Genomic DNA, 14,984 nt, shown 5'->3' on the forward strand with positions numbered 1-14,984 from the left:
CCGATATTCCGCCAACCTCCATTTGATATCATCGTTGAAGCTCTATTCCATCCATCCTCCAACAACGTTATTTGTCTACAATATATAAGAATGTACAAACACTAGACAAATAACATTAGTAATAAATTGTTTGTTAAACATCATCAAAACAAGAAAGCCAACACGGGCTATGTCAGCACCGTCATGCCTCTGATCACTTTGCATTTAATACCTAAATGATCTATCCTCCACTCATCGACCAACACCTGTAAAGTAGGTGTTAACGTAGCCACCATATCATACTCGCTTGTCGCCATCCTCTGCTCGGCCGAGATTACTATTCTACCCTTTTGACATCCATATAAGTAGAGGTACTATTCCAAATATCAAGGTAAGCTATTTTGATGCTATTTTAAGATATTTTTCTGCATTATTCTCCATTTTCTCTACACTTTAAAACTCACGCAATTCATCACTTCCCCACTCAAGTTCATTAATTGACTTGATCATCGGAGGAACAACGGGGAAACTAGTCCCCGTCCTCTTATGAGCTGCTATTTGTGCAGGCTGAAGCTACCTAACTCAAAACCAGATATTCGGAGAAGTGAGCAACCCGTAATCAACCTCACCCCCATTATATAACTATCTGTTTGATTATTAATATCAACACTAATAAAATAAAATAATAAAATCATAGTAATTTGAACTGCTTCTTTTGATGAATTCAAACTTTAATACTATATCAGAACTTCAAGCAACAAAATTCTTATGTGGCATTTCATTAAACATCTTTATTGCATCCAATTACCTTGAAGTACCAAAACCCTAACCCTAACCTCCAATTCCGCCTCAACCACTTCTTCAGCCCTAATCCTCCAACTTTGCTAGTGGGCACTCACACCTCACTCGAAATAGCAGCACAGTCCGGTGATTGACTGGCGCCATTTCCTCAGCTCGACATGCAGAGCCCCATAATCGTGATTCCTCCCTTGTTGCCCACCTTTTCACGGTAGGTCTTTGATCTCCTTCCACTCCTTCCCCTTCTGCCTCTCGTAATACTCGATCTGAATCTGGACATTGAACTCTAGCGCCTTCTTCAAGCCCTTGCACCTAGGGTTTCTGCACTTTGCGGGAGCTGAATTAGGAGATTAGGGGGTGGAGGAGGAGGAGGAGGAGGAGGAGGAGGAAGGAGAGAGTGTTGGTTAGCGGGGTTAGAATTAGGTCTTGGGAGAGGACTCGGAGGAGGCCAGAGAGAGAGAGAGAGGAGAGGATGAGAGAATGAGAATCAGGAGATCGAGGGTGGCAGTAGGGGAAGAGTGATTACAGTGGGAGGAGGACGTGGAATTCCTAGGGTTAAGCTTTTGGCACTTGGATTTTGAGATGAGGACAGAGAAGGAAGAAGAAGGTGGCATTTTGATGGTGGAGAGATAATGGTGATTTTGAGTGGGTGGAGAGGCATAAAGTTGGATTTTTTTTTAGCTCAAATACATGTAATATTAGGCTATAAATGAGCTAGAGGGGCTGTGCCACATTTTTTTTAAAAAAAATTAGGAGCTTAAGCACATAGGCAAAAGTAGGAGAGGCTGGGACATATGAAGTTAATAAATTTGGGGCCTTGACACAAATTTTCTAAATATTTTCTAATCGCTGCTAGCGGCCAGAAACACATTCTTAAAAGAAAAATTCCCTCAAGGACCCAAAATATAAGACCAACAGGAGGACAGGTGAGGTGTCCCCCTCCTATTACATAATGAGCTGGCCATTATTAATGATGACCAGCTCATTATATAATAGGAGGGGGACACCTCGCCTGTCCCCTTGTTGGTCCTATATTTTAGGTCCCTGTAGCAAAGCTCTTCTTAAAATGAGAAGCAATTTTTATAAACATGCATTTTTTTAACCAAACTTTATTATTGACTGTTTCTTAAAAAAATAAGGAAAAAATGTGTCCAGGCCCCAAAAGTGGGAACTTCGTGTGACGAGCCCCCTTGTATTTTTCTCCATATGGAATAGCCCCAAAAAGTAACGTTTAATGTTTCAAGCCCCCTCCACGTCATCATTATACTAAAAGCAGAATGTATTTTAGAAAAAAGCCAATATTACCCTTCTCTTTCTTCCCTAGACGAGGCCTCGTCCCGAAACAGTAGTCACTTCTTATTAATACGATATGATGGAAGAAATGGAGGGAAATTTCCCCTTTTTTTACTCCATCATGAGCAATAGTTATTTAGTTATCCATTACTCCTCCTCAGACGAAAATTCTCTCCATTACTCTCTCCATTACTCTTACCTTTCCTTCAAAATGGCTGAGAAGGACATCATCTGCATTGTCTCTTCGGGATATAAAGCAGTATTCTTGAAGATTAACTCTTCAACAACCATCTTGGATATCAAGTTTGATGTGGCAGAGAGGTTAGATCTTCCATATGAGTCATTAATTTTGTCATACGAAGATGAAATAGTTGAAAGCTTAAAATTTTCCATTGAGAACGAGGGGGATCTGACGTCTATGGTGAAGCATTACCACAATCTTGGACTGAAAGAGGTTCACATGCAAGCTTTTAAAGAAGCAGATGATTCTTCGAATAAATAAGAAAATGATCAAGTCCGACAAGACATGTAGGTTAACTGTAAAATCAATTAACTTTAGTTCTAATCGTCTTCTTGTTAGTTCTATGCTAGGTTTAATTGGACTTCAGTTCTAATTTGATCGTATGTTAGTTGTAATCTTGGTCCTGTTAGTTCTAATCGATTTATCGTTAAGCGGTTCTTTGTTAGGCTTCATATGTTAGTTCTAATGGTTTCTTTGTTAGTTCTAATCACTATTTTGTTAGTTCTACTAGATTTATTGCTAGTTCTATCTCTAGTTCCATATGCTGGAAGCGCTGTAAAGTTTGTTAGTTCTAATCTATGTCTTGTTAGTCCTAATAGTTATATTGTTAGTTCTAATAGCTATTATTTCAGTTCTATACAATTTATTATTAATTTTAGCTCAAGTTCAATGTGTGGTCGAGCATGTTAGTTCTAATCAATGCACTGTTAGCTCTAATAGTTTTCTTGTTAGTTCTTGCTAGTTCTAATTGATTCTAACTGCAAGCAGTTGTCGTTTTTGCTTTTTAGGTTCTTGCTAGTTCTAATTGATTCTAACTGCAAGCAGTTGTCGTTTTTGCTTTTTAGCTTTTGGTATTATTTGTTGATGTTACTACTATTTGTGTAACTGCAAGCAGTTGTCGTTTTTGCTTTTTAGCTTTTGGTATTATTTGTTGATGTTACTACTATTTGTGTAATTTATGATTTTTTTATTTTCTTAATATTTGTAGCGCTTCCAGTAGTTTGAGCTCAAAAGGTATATACTGTGGCCTGCCGGTGTTGTCATCCACAAGTGTTCCAGATAAGAATCCCAATGACAATCCTTTCGGAGATAATGTTTTGATGATTGATGACATGATTAACAGATCAGAGAGGATTTTTGCTTGGTGGCACACAGATTTAACCGGTGAGGGACAACGATTTGAAAGTACGAAGGAATTAAGATTGGCCTTGCTATACTACTCCATGGCAAAAAAATTCGAATACGAGTTTGGGAAGAATGAACCCAAGCGTATTCAAGTTTTTTGTCGGTTTAAGGAAGCCAAAAATTGCCCGTTGATATTATTTGCCTCTCCACTAAAAAATGATAATAGACTTGAAATCAAAAGGTTCATGGACAATCATAATTGTGGGTAGCATGACAATAATGCAAGTTAATCTAGAACCTCTCGGTAATTCATTGCTACCCAATTACAACCCACGTTAAAGGTACGATCGGATATACGACCTATTGACGTTCAAAAAGACTTTCTAAGTTCGTATGAGATTAGGGTCGATTATAATAAGATTTGGTGGGGTAAAGAAAGAGCACAAGAGAAATTATATGGTGATGCCCATGAGTCCTATGATCAATTACGATGGTAAATAGAAGATGAAAAAAATATCTACAATAGACAAACTAATTTTATTTATGTGACGCTGTTTATACTAATTTTGCAATGTTGGTACTAACGCTTAATCTTCAATTTTTTAGGTATGTAGAAGAGGTCAAGAAGACAAACCCATGTAGCTATATTTATGTTGAATAATATGAGGAGAGGTTTACAAGGATATTCATCTTTTACGCTGCCTGCATAAATGGGTTTTTACACGGATGTAGACCACTTGTATTTTTGGATGATACCTTTCTGAAAGATCGATTCAAATGTATACTCCTAAGCGTCGTAGCATATGATGGAGATCAGTGGAGATTTCCATTGGCCTATTGTATATGCAATCAGGAAAATAACGTTAATTGGAAGTGGTTCTTACAAGGTTAGTTTTATCCCGAGCTATGTTAGTTCTATTGCTGGTTATGATAGTTCTAGCTCTTTCCTTGTTAACTCTAATTCGTGTATGGTAACCACAACTCTTTGTAGGTTTATGGTCTATTCTCTATGAAAGGTCAGATCCATACAACCCTCCACACAAGCTAGTGATAATTTTAGATGCGGATAAGGGGATCAGAAAAGCAGTTAGAGAATTTTTCCCAGATTCTATACACTCTCGATGTGTGCTGCATCTAGTTGAGAACTTCAAGACAAAGTTGATTTGGGATTCAAATCAAAGGATACTCAGATCTTGGGTAATCTGTTGCAATCTGCCTGTTATAAATATACTAGAGCAGAATGGAACGATTATATGGACGACATTAGACTGGTTGACGAAAGAGCATACAATATTGTGATGAACTACGCTCCAGAGAACTGGGCAAATGCGTTTTCCCTAGAGTTAGGTAAGTTATAAGTTATTTCATTACTTATCTATTATAAGCCGCTTGTCAAATATATCTAGACGTGAAATTCTACAATAGAATTAACAATAACACAGTCATAACTAACATATCCAATAGAACCAACACTTAGAATAGAACTTAAAGTTATCTAGAGACCGTTAACACCTAAAACTAACATGACAACAGCTAGAACTAGCATGAGGGCAGTTAGAATTTACACAGAAGTAGATAGAACTAACAACGACTCAGATGAACTAACTATAAGTTTTGACGAATTCCTTGTTATGTTTCAGATATGGTCACGTTACATCAAATGTTGCAGAGTCATTCAACAAATGGACACATGAGGCTAGGCTTCTATGGATACTTCAACTGGTAGAGCACATATGTAAACAGATTATGGTTTACATGAATGAGCGACGAGTCATGGCTAAAAGTTAGAATTAATTTCTTTGTCCCAAAGCTGAACTTGTCCTCAAAGATAACATGAAAAATGGCCGTCTATTGGAGGTTCGTCAGTCCCACACAGGATTATTTGAGGTACAATCCTATAGATCATGTCAAGTGGATCTAGACAATAAAATATGCACTTGCCATGGGTGGGATGTAACTCGTGTCCCTTGCAAACATGCATGCACAACTATTATGTTTATGAAAATGGATATCTACCAGTTCTTATTATGTTTATGAAAATGGATGTCTACCAGTTCTGTGACTGGTTTATGATGGTTGAAGCCTTTAAAAAAAGCTACGAGCCAATCCTCTACCCTATCGCTGACTATGAGAAGCGCATCGTGCCAAGGGATGAGATACATATCCTACCTCCACTTACAACAAAAAGGAAAGAAAGAAATAAAACAAAAAGGAAAGAAAGAAATAAAACCAGGCATATCAACAACAGAACTGTTTACACATGGTCAGTTAAATGCTCTCGATGTCATATGGAAGGTCATAACCATAAAACATGTAATGAACCTATCGCTGACTAAGTGTTTGATATATTGATAGTGTTTTGATCCCAGTATGCACAAAATATTTTGTTTTTTGCCGATTGAAAGTTTTTTCTTGTTAAATGAGAACTAACACCAGCTTACACTAGATGAAAAGTTGTAAGTAACAAAACAACTAGCAAGATAGGACTAACACGCAAAAGATTAAAACAGACATCACAGTTATTCGAGGCGCTCTCACTAGAACTAACGCTTTAAATAAATTAGAACTAACACGCCATCAGCTAGAACTGACGCTGGAGAGGCTAGGACTAACGTGCCAAAGAATAGAACAAACATCGCAATTATTTGAGGTGATCTCACTAGAACTAACCATTTAAATAAATTAGAACTAACATGCCATCGGCTAGAACTGACGCTGGAGGGGCTAGGACTAACGCGCCAAAGAATAGAACTAACATCGTAGTTATTTGAGGCGCTCTCACTAGAACTAACACTTTAAATAGGTTAAGACTAACACGGCATCGGCTAGAACTGACACTGGAGGGGCTAAGACTAACACGCCAAAGAATAGAACTAACATCACAGTTATTCAAGGCACTCTCACTTGAACTAACACTTTAAATAAACTAGAACTAACACGCCATCGGCTAGAACTGACGCTGGAAGGGCTAGAACTAACACGCCAAAGAATAGAACTAACATCACAGTTATTCGAGGTGCTCTCACTTGAACTAATACTTTAAATAAACTAGAACTAACACGACATCGGCTAGAACTGACGCTGGAAGGGCTAGGACTAACACGCTAAAGAAGAGAACTAACATCGCAGCTATTCAAGGCGCTCTCACTAGAACTAACGCTTTAAATAGATTAGGACTAACACGACATCAGCTAGAACTGACGCTGGAGGGGCTACGACTAACACACCAAATAATAGAACCAACATCGCAGTTATTCAAGACGTTCTCACTTGAACTAACACTTTAAATAAACTAGAACTAACACGCCATCAGCTAGAACTGACGCTAGAAGGGCTAGGACTAACACGCCAAAGAATAGAACTAACATCGCAGTTATTCGAGGCGCTCTCACTTGAACTAACACTTTAAATAAACTAGAACTAACATGTCATTGGCTAGAACTGACGCTGGAGGGCCTAGGACTAACACGTCAAAGCATAGAACTAACATCGCGGTTATTCAAGGCGCTCTCACTTGAACTAACACTTTAAATAAACTAGAACTAACACGCCATCGGCTAGAACTGACGCTGGAGGGGCTAGGACTAACACGCAGCACAGGAGAACTAACATTGTAGCTATTCGAAATGCTCTCACTAGAACTAACGCCTTCGCTGGGGGCGGAAGAAGAATGGTGGTGACGTGAATATCGATTGAAGATCGTAATTAATTATTTAAGTTAATTAACCGCCTTACCTAACTTGGGAACACACGAATATATGATATGAACTGTTAGTATGATGGGACATGTCTTGGAAAAAAGCGAACAACTGGAGTGATGATTGGCGGTGATGGAAAGTCCTTTCTTGGAAGAACGCGAATAGAGTACAAGAGACAAATTAAACAAATAAAAAATAATAGCTATGAGATAGAACTAACGAGCATCACTAGGACTAGCACTCAATTAGAGCTAACAAGAAATGAAGTGGGACTAACACAACATGCCATTGTGGCTAAAACGTACTCTTTTAGAACCAACACGAAGTTAGAGCCAACAATACATCTGATAACAAGCATTTTCAATTAAATATATATACATTATTGTATTTGTATGAACATATCATTTATCACTGTACATTGTTTCGTCTTTATATCTTTGTTCATAACCAGCAAGTAATAATTGTGCGGCAAGTCTTGCTCGCATAGCTTCAGAGATATCGTTCGGAGGATTAACCCGCAATGTTGAGCGACCTTCAATTATTGCTTTTATAAAGAGGTAGACGAACACACCACAGTTAAAGCTACAACATAGAAGGCTAAATTAGACATTTTTGTCATATCGAATACTAACACAAATTAACACAATTTAGACATCGGAACTAACCGTCCCCTTTGTTGCTCGCATTTAATGGCTTGATATCTAAATATTCTGCGCATATTTTGCTCAACAAAATCAACATGATGGGCATCAAAGTAGTTTATGATTTTATTAATAGACTCTATCCAAGCTTCGTGCCCAGCAGAACTGTAATGGTTGACGACCCCATCTTTGAAATCAACTTCAACAAGATGCCAATGATCGTTCCTGATCTAAGGGATCAATAGATGCTCCATGTGGAATGCGGTATATTTGTTAATATATGTCAAATATAGCTCGTAATTGTCCGGCTCGAAGCCATAGAGTGAGTGCTGTAAACACAACATGTATGAGTTGAAATTAGAACTAACATGAGCTTGGACTGCTACACAATAGAACTAACAATGTACAAATTAGAATTAACATGCTACATAATAGAACTAACATGGTACAAATTAGAACTAACATAGTATACATTAGAACTAACACGTCATCAGTTAGAACTGACAACGCTTACATTAGAACTAACATGACTTATGGTAGGTCTAACTTGACGCCAACTAGAACTAACGTGACTCATGGTAGAACTAGCATGGATCCAACAAGAACTAACATGCATTTCAATTAAAACTAACACGGTGAATTTAGAAATAGCATGTTCTTACAAGAAAGAATATTGATACGACTCCATATCCTTTATCATATGCCTCTTGGTTAAGCGTGTCCAATACTGCTTCTTCCATCTGTAATTGTTATGAAACATTAAAATTCAATTTAAACAAGACATTTTCAATTATTAAGCATGTATAATCTAACCTTGTCGTCAAGCTGGCCACCACGAAGTAAATATAATAACTCTTCTCTGTTAATACTACTGTTGGATGTTACTATAACATTATATCTCCTAAAAATTAGAACTAACATGAATTAGGACTAATATGTGACGAATTAGCATATAAATAGTTAATGAAAACTTACATGTGAATCTTCTGAGAGCAAAATTTGGTTAGGCTCTTAATTTGAGCTTTATCGAGTCTAGCTGCTACTAGAGATGATATCTTTAAATTATGTACAAAAGAACATGTGCTATCTATTATGCGTATGTTAAACAATATAGAGTCTGAAATCTCTTTATTCAGCTCTCCCAATAGAGCTACCTCATCATCTGTCATTGGCTTCAAACTCAACACATCCCAAGTGGGGATTTGATTACCGGAGTAAAAATGAGTAACTTTGTCAACTAGTTGTACATTTTCAGGACTTTCAAGTATATCTATAGGAATTTTTTTGCTTTTTCTTTCTTTTTCCTTCAGTATATGGGGTCCTCTTCCATTTAGATCTTTTGCTTACCCTTCTTGGCTGTGGGCTACCCTTTGCTTCCACATTGCTCGTTAGAACTTCTACAAGTTTGTCCACATGTTGTTTAATATTCACAAGATCCTCTACCTCCTGTGCTTCCAACCCCTCTATAACTTTGCCATCAACCTGACTATCATCTGCACCTTTGTTATCTACAATAACCTTTTCATGTTCAACATGATCCTCTTCCCTATCCACATGTTCCTCCTCCATATATACACTATCCTCAGCCTTACTATCTACATTCACGTCAACCATACTATCTACATTCTCCCCTTCTCTATCAACATGCTCCTCCAACTTATCTGCATTCTCCTCCTCCTTATCTACAATATCCTCCTCCTTATCTACACCATCAGCAGGATCCTCATCAAAACCTTTATTATCTACAATAAAATTTTCGTGTTTAATATGATCTTCTTCCTTATCTACATGTTCCACCTCGAGATCTACACTATCCTCAACCTTACTATCTACATTCGGGTCAACCTTACTATCTACATTCTTCCCTTCTGAAATAACATGCTCCTCTTCTATATCAACATCGTCAACAAGATGCTTCACATCCTCTTCAACAATCTTATGTGCATGTTCTTGCATGATGGGGTCTTCCTTATATACACTGCTTGTTTTGGACTTCTGATCCTCTTGAGCTACCCGTCGCTTCTTCCTTATTTCATTTGTAATTTTCTGTTTGATATTCGCCTTCAGCACCACCGGGTCTATAACCTCATCATGTCTTCCAAATTCTTCAATTATCATGTTTAGCCTGTTGATCTCAATCATGAATTCTTTACAATATGAACTCTTGATCTGCTTTGTGGCAACTAGTAGTCGTTTGAGAAATTTAGCAGAATTTCTCCAAAATATAAGTTGTTGCTCAATGGAAAGAATATTGATCTCCTCTTCCTCATCAAAAGCAACGTCAATATGCTTTGTCATTATCTATTATTATTAAGAGATTATAATTTAAAGTAGGATTACACATAATTAGGATATTGTTTGCAGTGTGAAATGAGTACGACTTAACATAACAGGATACTTACGTAGTCTATTGAGAAGTTCTTAGTAGTTTCCTCCAGGATAGCCTTCCTCTTTGCCTGATGCTTATGATGCACAACTTCACCCCTCTGTACAGTGGGAAGTGCATGAACATGACCTGGAGCAGGGACCTCCACAATAGACCTATGGACAAAAGTTATTGACGCTGACTTAGCCTTTGTCGTGATTGTCCCCACCCTCATAGATGAGACTTTCACCTCCTCTGGTGCCCAATTTATCATTGGAGGTCTGGAGCTATCTACAAGGGCATATTTCTTTATGCTGGTCATCTCTTAGTACCAAAACTGTAGCAAATATATTTAGCATTTAAAATAATACTAGACTAGACCAAAAAGAGTAAAATATGGGTGTAGCTAGAACTGACATGGTGTAAATTAGGACTAACGACATAAATTAGAACAAACATAATCTATGTTAGAAACATCATAAGCCCAGGTAGAACTAACATGACCTATGTTAGAACTAACATGAGTGCAGCTAGAACTAACATGGTATATCTTAAAACTAACAAGACATAAATTAGAACTAACAAAATCTGCGACAAAACTAACATGATGTAGATTAGAACTAATATGGCATAAGTTAGCACTAACATAGCATAAGTTAGAACTAACATGGCATAAGTTAGAACTAGAATGAATCAATATAAGTAAAATATGTAACTTATACACAATAGTATCATGCAACCTGGGACATATGTGACCCCTTCGCTTCTTCTTTCCCTCCAAAGCAACTCCAATGCCCCTGATAATTTTATCATAAAAGAACTAGGCCCATGCAACAGAATTGACCCTCTCAATGCTATCCAGGTACCTGAGTAAGGGTCTAGGGATACCTTCCCCGTCTCTAGGGTCCCATATCATAGAGCATTGGTATAGGATTTGTAGCAGAACAAAATCCTGGATATCCCGCTTTTCTGTAGATTCCACTAGCCGTTCCAGTTGCCCTTCGAGGTGTTTACGTTGGGTGGTTTATGCTTTTTTTCAACTTCTTACCCTCTTCATAAATGAAAAGATTAGCGAAGTATTCCACTCATATTCTGCTTCTTGAGTCCCGATTGATACTTATGACTTCCCCATAAATTGGCAAATAAGTATGATTATGGACCCATTGCAAATCAAATTTAACATTTTTCACACACCCACCTTTTGAATCAGGTATAGAAAATGTGTTATTATCGCTGTTAAAATAGCTCAGCAGCAGTTCAAGTGTGGGCCGATTAGGCGCAAGAGCCCCAAATAAAATATAGTGCTCAAATATATAACCGCCGTATGCATCCCTATGCCACTAACGAATCTTCGGGGCAATTCTTCATGAATTCTCAATAGGGCCCGTTATTGGCGGTTAACCTTAGTAATTCGGCCGCACCTGTAAGAGAAACTTTTTTCCTGCAAAAAGATTTAAAATATGTAAGTTCAATAAGACCTATGAACTCATATTAGACCTAACACTAACGGGAATCTAATAGAACTAAGGCGCGCAGTTATAGAACTAACATTGGACTCAATCTAGAACTAACATTGGACTCAAACTAGAACTAACATTGGACTCAAACTAGAACTCATGTGGACTCAGACTAGAACTAACAATACCGTGGTAAAACCTAGTATTGTTTAAGATGAACTGAAATTAGGGAAAATTAGGTCGAGTTCCCAAATACTGGATAACATAACACTTACTATTTTATTTTTATTTTTTTTTGGGGGGGGGGGGGGGGGGGGGGGGGAAAAAAATCTATTGCCTGTTTTTGTATTTCCATAAGGGCTTGAGTAGCTTTTCATCCGCGCTGCCAACCCCAGATGAACCGTCTTTGCCCTTCGACTCACCTCGATGAACGACCTCGTAGTCGTTAACGGATCCTTCCCTAAACGATATTTTTCCGGCGAAAACCCTAAAACTGTTGAAATCCGAACAGAAATTAGAAAGATCAAGAGTTTTTGTGGCTCCTAAGCAGTGGAAGAGAGAGAAAGAGAGGAAGGGTACTTGAATAGGGATGAGGCGCATTAACCGAGTTCAGTCCCATCAGAGGGGTAAGATTGTAACTTCCGCTGGGCTTTTTCTGAAAAAAGATACTTCAGGGTCTCGTCGCAAATACTGAGCATAGTTGGGGCTTATACACATGGGGACAAAATACAAGGGGGCTCGTCACACGAAGTTCCCATTTTTAGGGTCTGGACACATTTTTCCCAAAAAATAAACTGAAACTTTCTAAACAATTTCTCTATCCTTCATTTCTTTGTTTTAACTTCTCTTCCCTTTTCCCATTAAAAACTTCCGAACATCCTGAAGATTTGGGTTCATTCACCAAATCTATTCCTAGAGAAGTGCAGTGATTCAGTGAACCTCTGCAGGTTAAAATAAACAATAACTAAATAATAAATTAACATAAGGCCAAAAAAAAAATCATCTCTATCTAAAAACATGGAAAAACATCTTAATTTTAATAAGGAGAAGAAAAAACGGTTTAAGGAAATATCTCTCACAAGACGAAGCAAAAATACAAACAAGGCAAGCTGACAAAAAATAACAAACGGGGGCAGAAGAACAGCAATTAATTTCCTTTTCTTGCTATCTTCTTCTTCCCCGTCTCAAAAAAAAGAGAGGAGAAAGGGAGAGAGCTTTCTAAAAGGAGGAACTTTTTACAAAATCAGGGTGTTCTTTTTTTTTGTTTGAAAAAAGGAAGAAGAGATGAGCGTTTCCTCTGCTCCATTGGGGCTTGTTCTTCTCCCATCAAGGTCCCTTCTTTCTTCTCATTCTCAATTCCTCTCGCTTGATTTCAAAGTGGGCTCTCTTCAAAACCCTAGCTTTCTCAAATCCTCCATTGGTGGGAGATGGGCCGCTCAAAGGAGACTGATGGTAATTTCCTCTGGTTCGAAACTGAATATTTGTTGTTGTTTGATGACCAAGGGTTTTGTGATGGGTTTGCTTATTGATTTCCAGTGCGTATTCTCCACTGATGGATAGTTGTAGAGGAAAAGGGGGCATCTTGGTATTTTTGATCTTGAGTTATCTGTGGGAATTTGATGTTAATTTGAGCCCGATGGGCTGTTTACGTATTTAATTGAATGTACATTCTTTTGCTATTGCTAAGGCAGTTGATGGTGATGATTTAACTAGGAAAGAGAGGTCAATGGTAAGGGGGTATTGCTGGTTTGTACTTGTTTCATATTATTGTGCATGCTGGTTTGTACATGAGAATTGCTACTATTATTGCTCAAAACCCCTGAGTATGTGTGTGCTGTATTATAAGAAGTCAGGAAAACTAAAAGAAAAAGAAAGGCATGCTTGATTTCGTTAATTAGATGCATCATGAAGCCAGTTAATTCCCAATACGGTTTTATCCAGTAATCAATTTGTGATAAAGGTTAGTATTTATTTATTTTACTTTTTAATTACCCGTGTATTTGCATAAGCCGAAAAATCTAGTATTGATAACCAGATTTGCATTTTTCATGCAGCCTTTCAATTCATATCGCCGACCAATAATCTTGTAAAGATTGAATACTGCACATTTGCTTTGTTGTATGTGTCTAGGAATCTAAGTACTGATACCAGTTTCTTTTTTTTTTCCTTTTTTTCCCCTGCCAATGAGGGTGTTGGAAGTCTTTAGGGGAACCGATTGATCTCTCCCCCGCTACTTGGAGAAGTAGTGAGGTGGCAATCTCTCATCGACCTCGTTGTCTGGTTAAAGCCGAAATAATTTTAGTTATTCAAATTATTAGTATTTCGTTTATCATGCTTCTATCAAAGGGAAGCTTATTATGTGAAATGGACATGTAAAATAGCACCTTGGCCTGATTTGGCACCAAAAGATGCATGACTTAGTAAAAAATGTGGTATTTTATAATAGGTTAGAGAAGATCTTTTCATGGTCGCTCTTACTATCTAGGATAATAGCTCTTCTGTTGAAAAGTAAATAGTAACCATCAAATGTTGCTATTTTATTTGTTTTCATTGTTCTAGTATCGCAAATATTAAATTTATATATTTATCACTAAGAATCATACTTTTTGAGTTGTGTACCATGTAGTTTTATAATGTTTATAAACAAGTTCAAAGTCTCCATATTTGCATGATACTATAGGTTGTTTAGGTATGATGTATTACTTATACTACTACCAGATTTTCAGGCATGTGCCTTATACATGCAATCATAGAATAGTCTAACATTGATGTTAACAAGTTTATAAATCTTCATAACAGAATACAAAATCTCTTTCAAGTATTCTCTATTTTAGCGTGCATATACTTATTAGTATTTTGCAGATATCTATATATGGAACACAGCATATGAAAATCTTAAATAAATGGGCTATATTGTGAAAGTTAGTCTAGTAACTAGCTATATGTTTAGTGTTGATAAACATTAGTCATGGTTATGACAGACTGTCAATAGTAACTAATGTATTCTAATTAGTAAATATGTTTTAAATTGGAAAATGCAAGGGTGTGAAGGCTGAAAATTTTGAACGCTGTGAAGGGACGAATTTGCATGACTCCATCAATGAGGAAATGTAATTAAAACTTAGATTTTTTTTGTGAATGTGTAAATGAAAAAGGTCCACCAAGATAGAGTTACAGGTGATAAAGGCGTAATTGACTATATAGGTGACTATTTGGAAAAGAATATAAATAAATGTTAACTTGAGGATAAAAAATTACTGTTGGCTATGTTTTGACTTTTGACATACAGAGGGAATAAATTCTAAGTTTATACTGTAAATTTTTATGACTAATAATTCGATGGTGTAGGGTAGGGTATAAAGACAGAAATTATAGTCTAAAAACTTT

At 37.2% G+C, this 14,984-nt stretch overlaps 1 protein-coding gene across 1 annotated transcript in view; it reads left to right on the plus strand.

Annotated features, from left to right (window-relative positions):
• Window positions 12,701-14,984, plus strand: part of LOC109824410 — a 9,107-nt gene continuing 6,823 nt past the window's right edge. The window contains exon 1 of the mRNA XM_020391005.1: window positions 12,701-13,049. Coding sequence (XP_020246594.1) covers window positions 12,882-13,049 — 168 coding nt within the window. The 5' untranslated portion in view covers window positions 12,701-12,881. The remainder of the gene's footprint in view (window positions 13,050-14,984) is intronic.

The sequence above is a fragment of the Asparagus officinalis genome, chromosome 9 (assembly GCF_001876935.1).
Source record: "Asparagus officinalis chromosome 9, Aspof.V1, whole genome shotgun sequence".
Taxonomy (NCBI): domain Eukaryota; kingdom Viridiplantae; phylum Streptophyta; class Magnoliopsida; order Asparagales; family Asparagaceae; genus Asparagus; species Asparagus officinalis.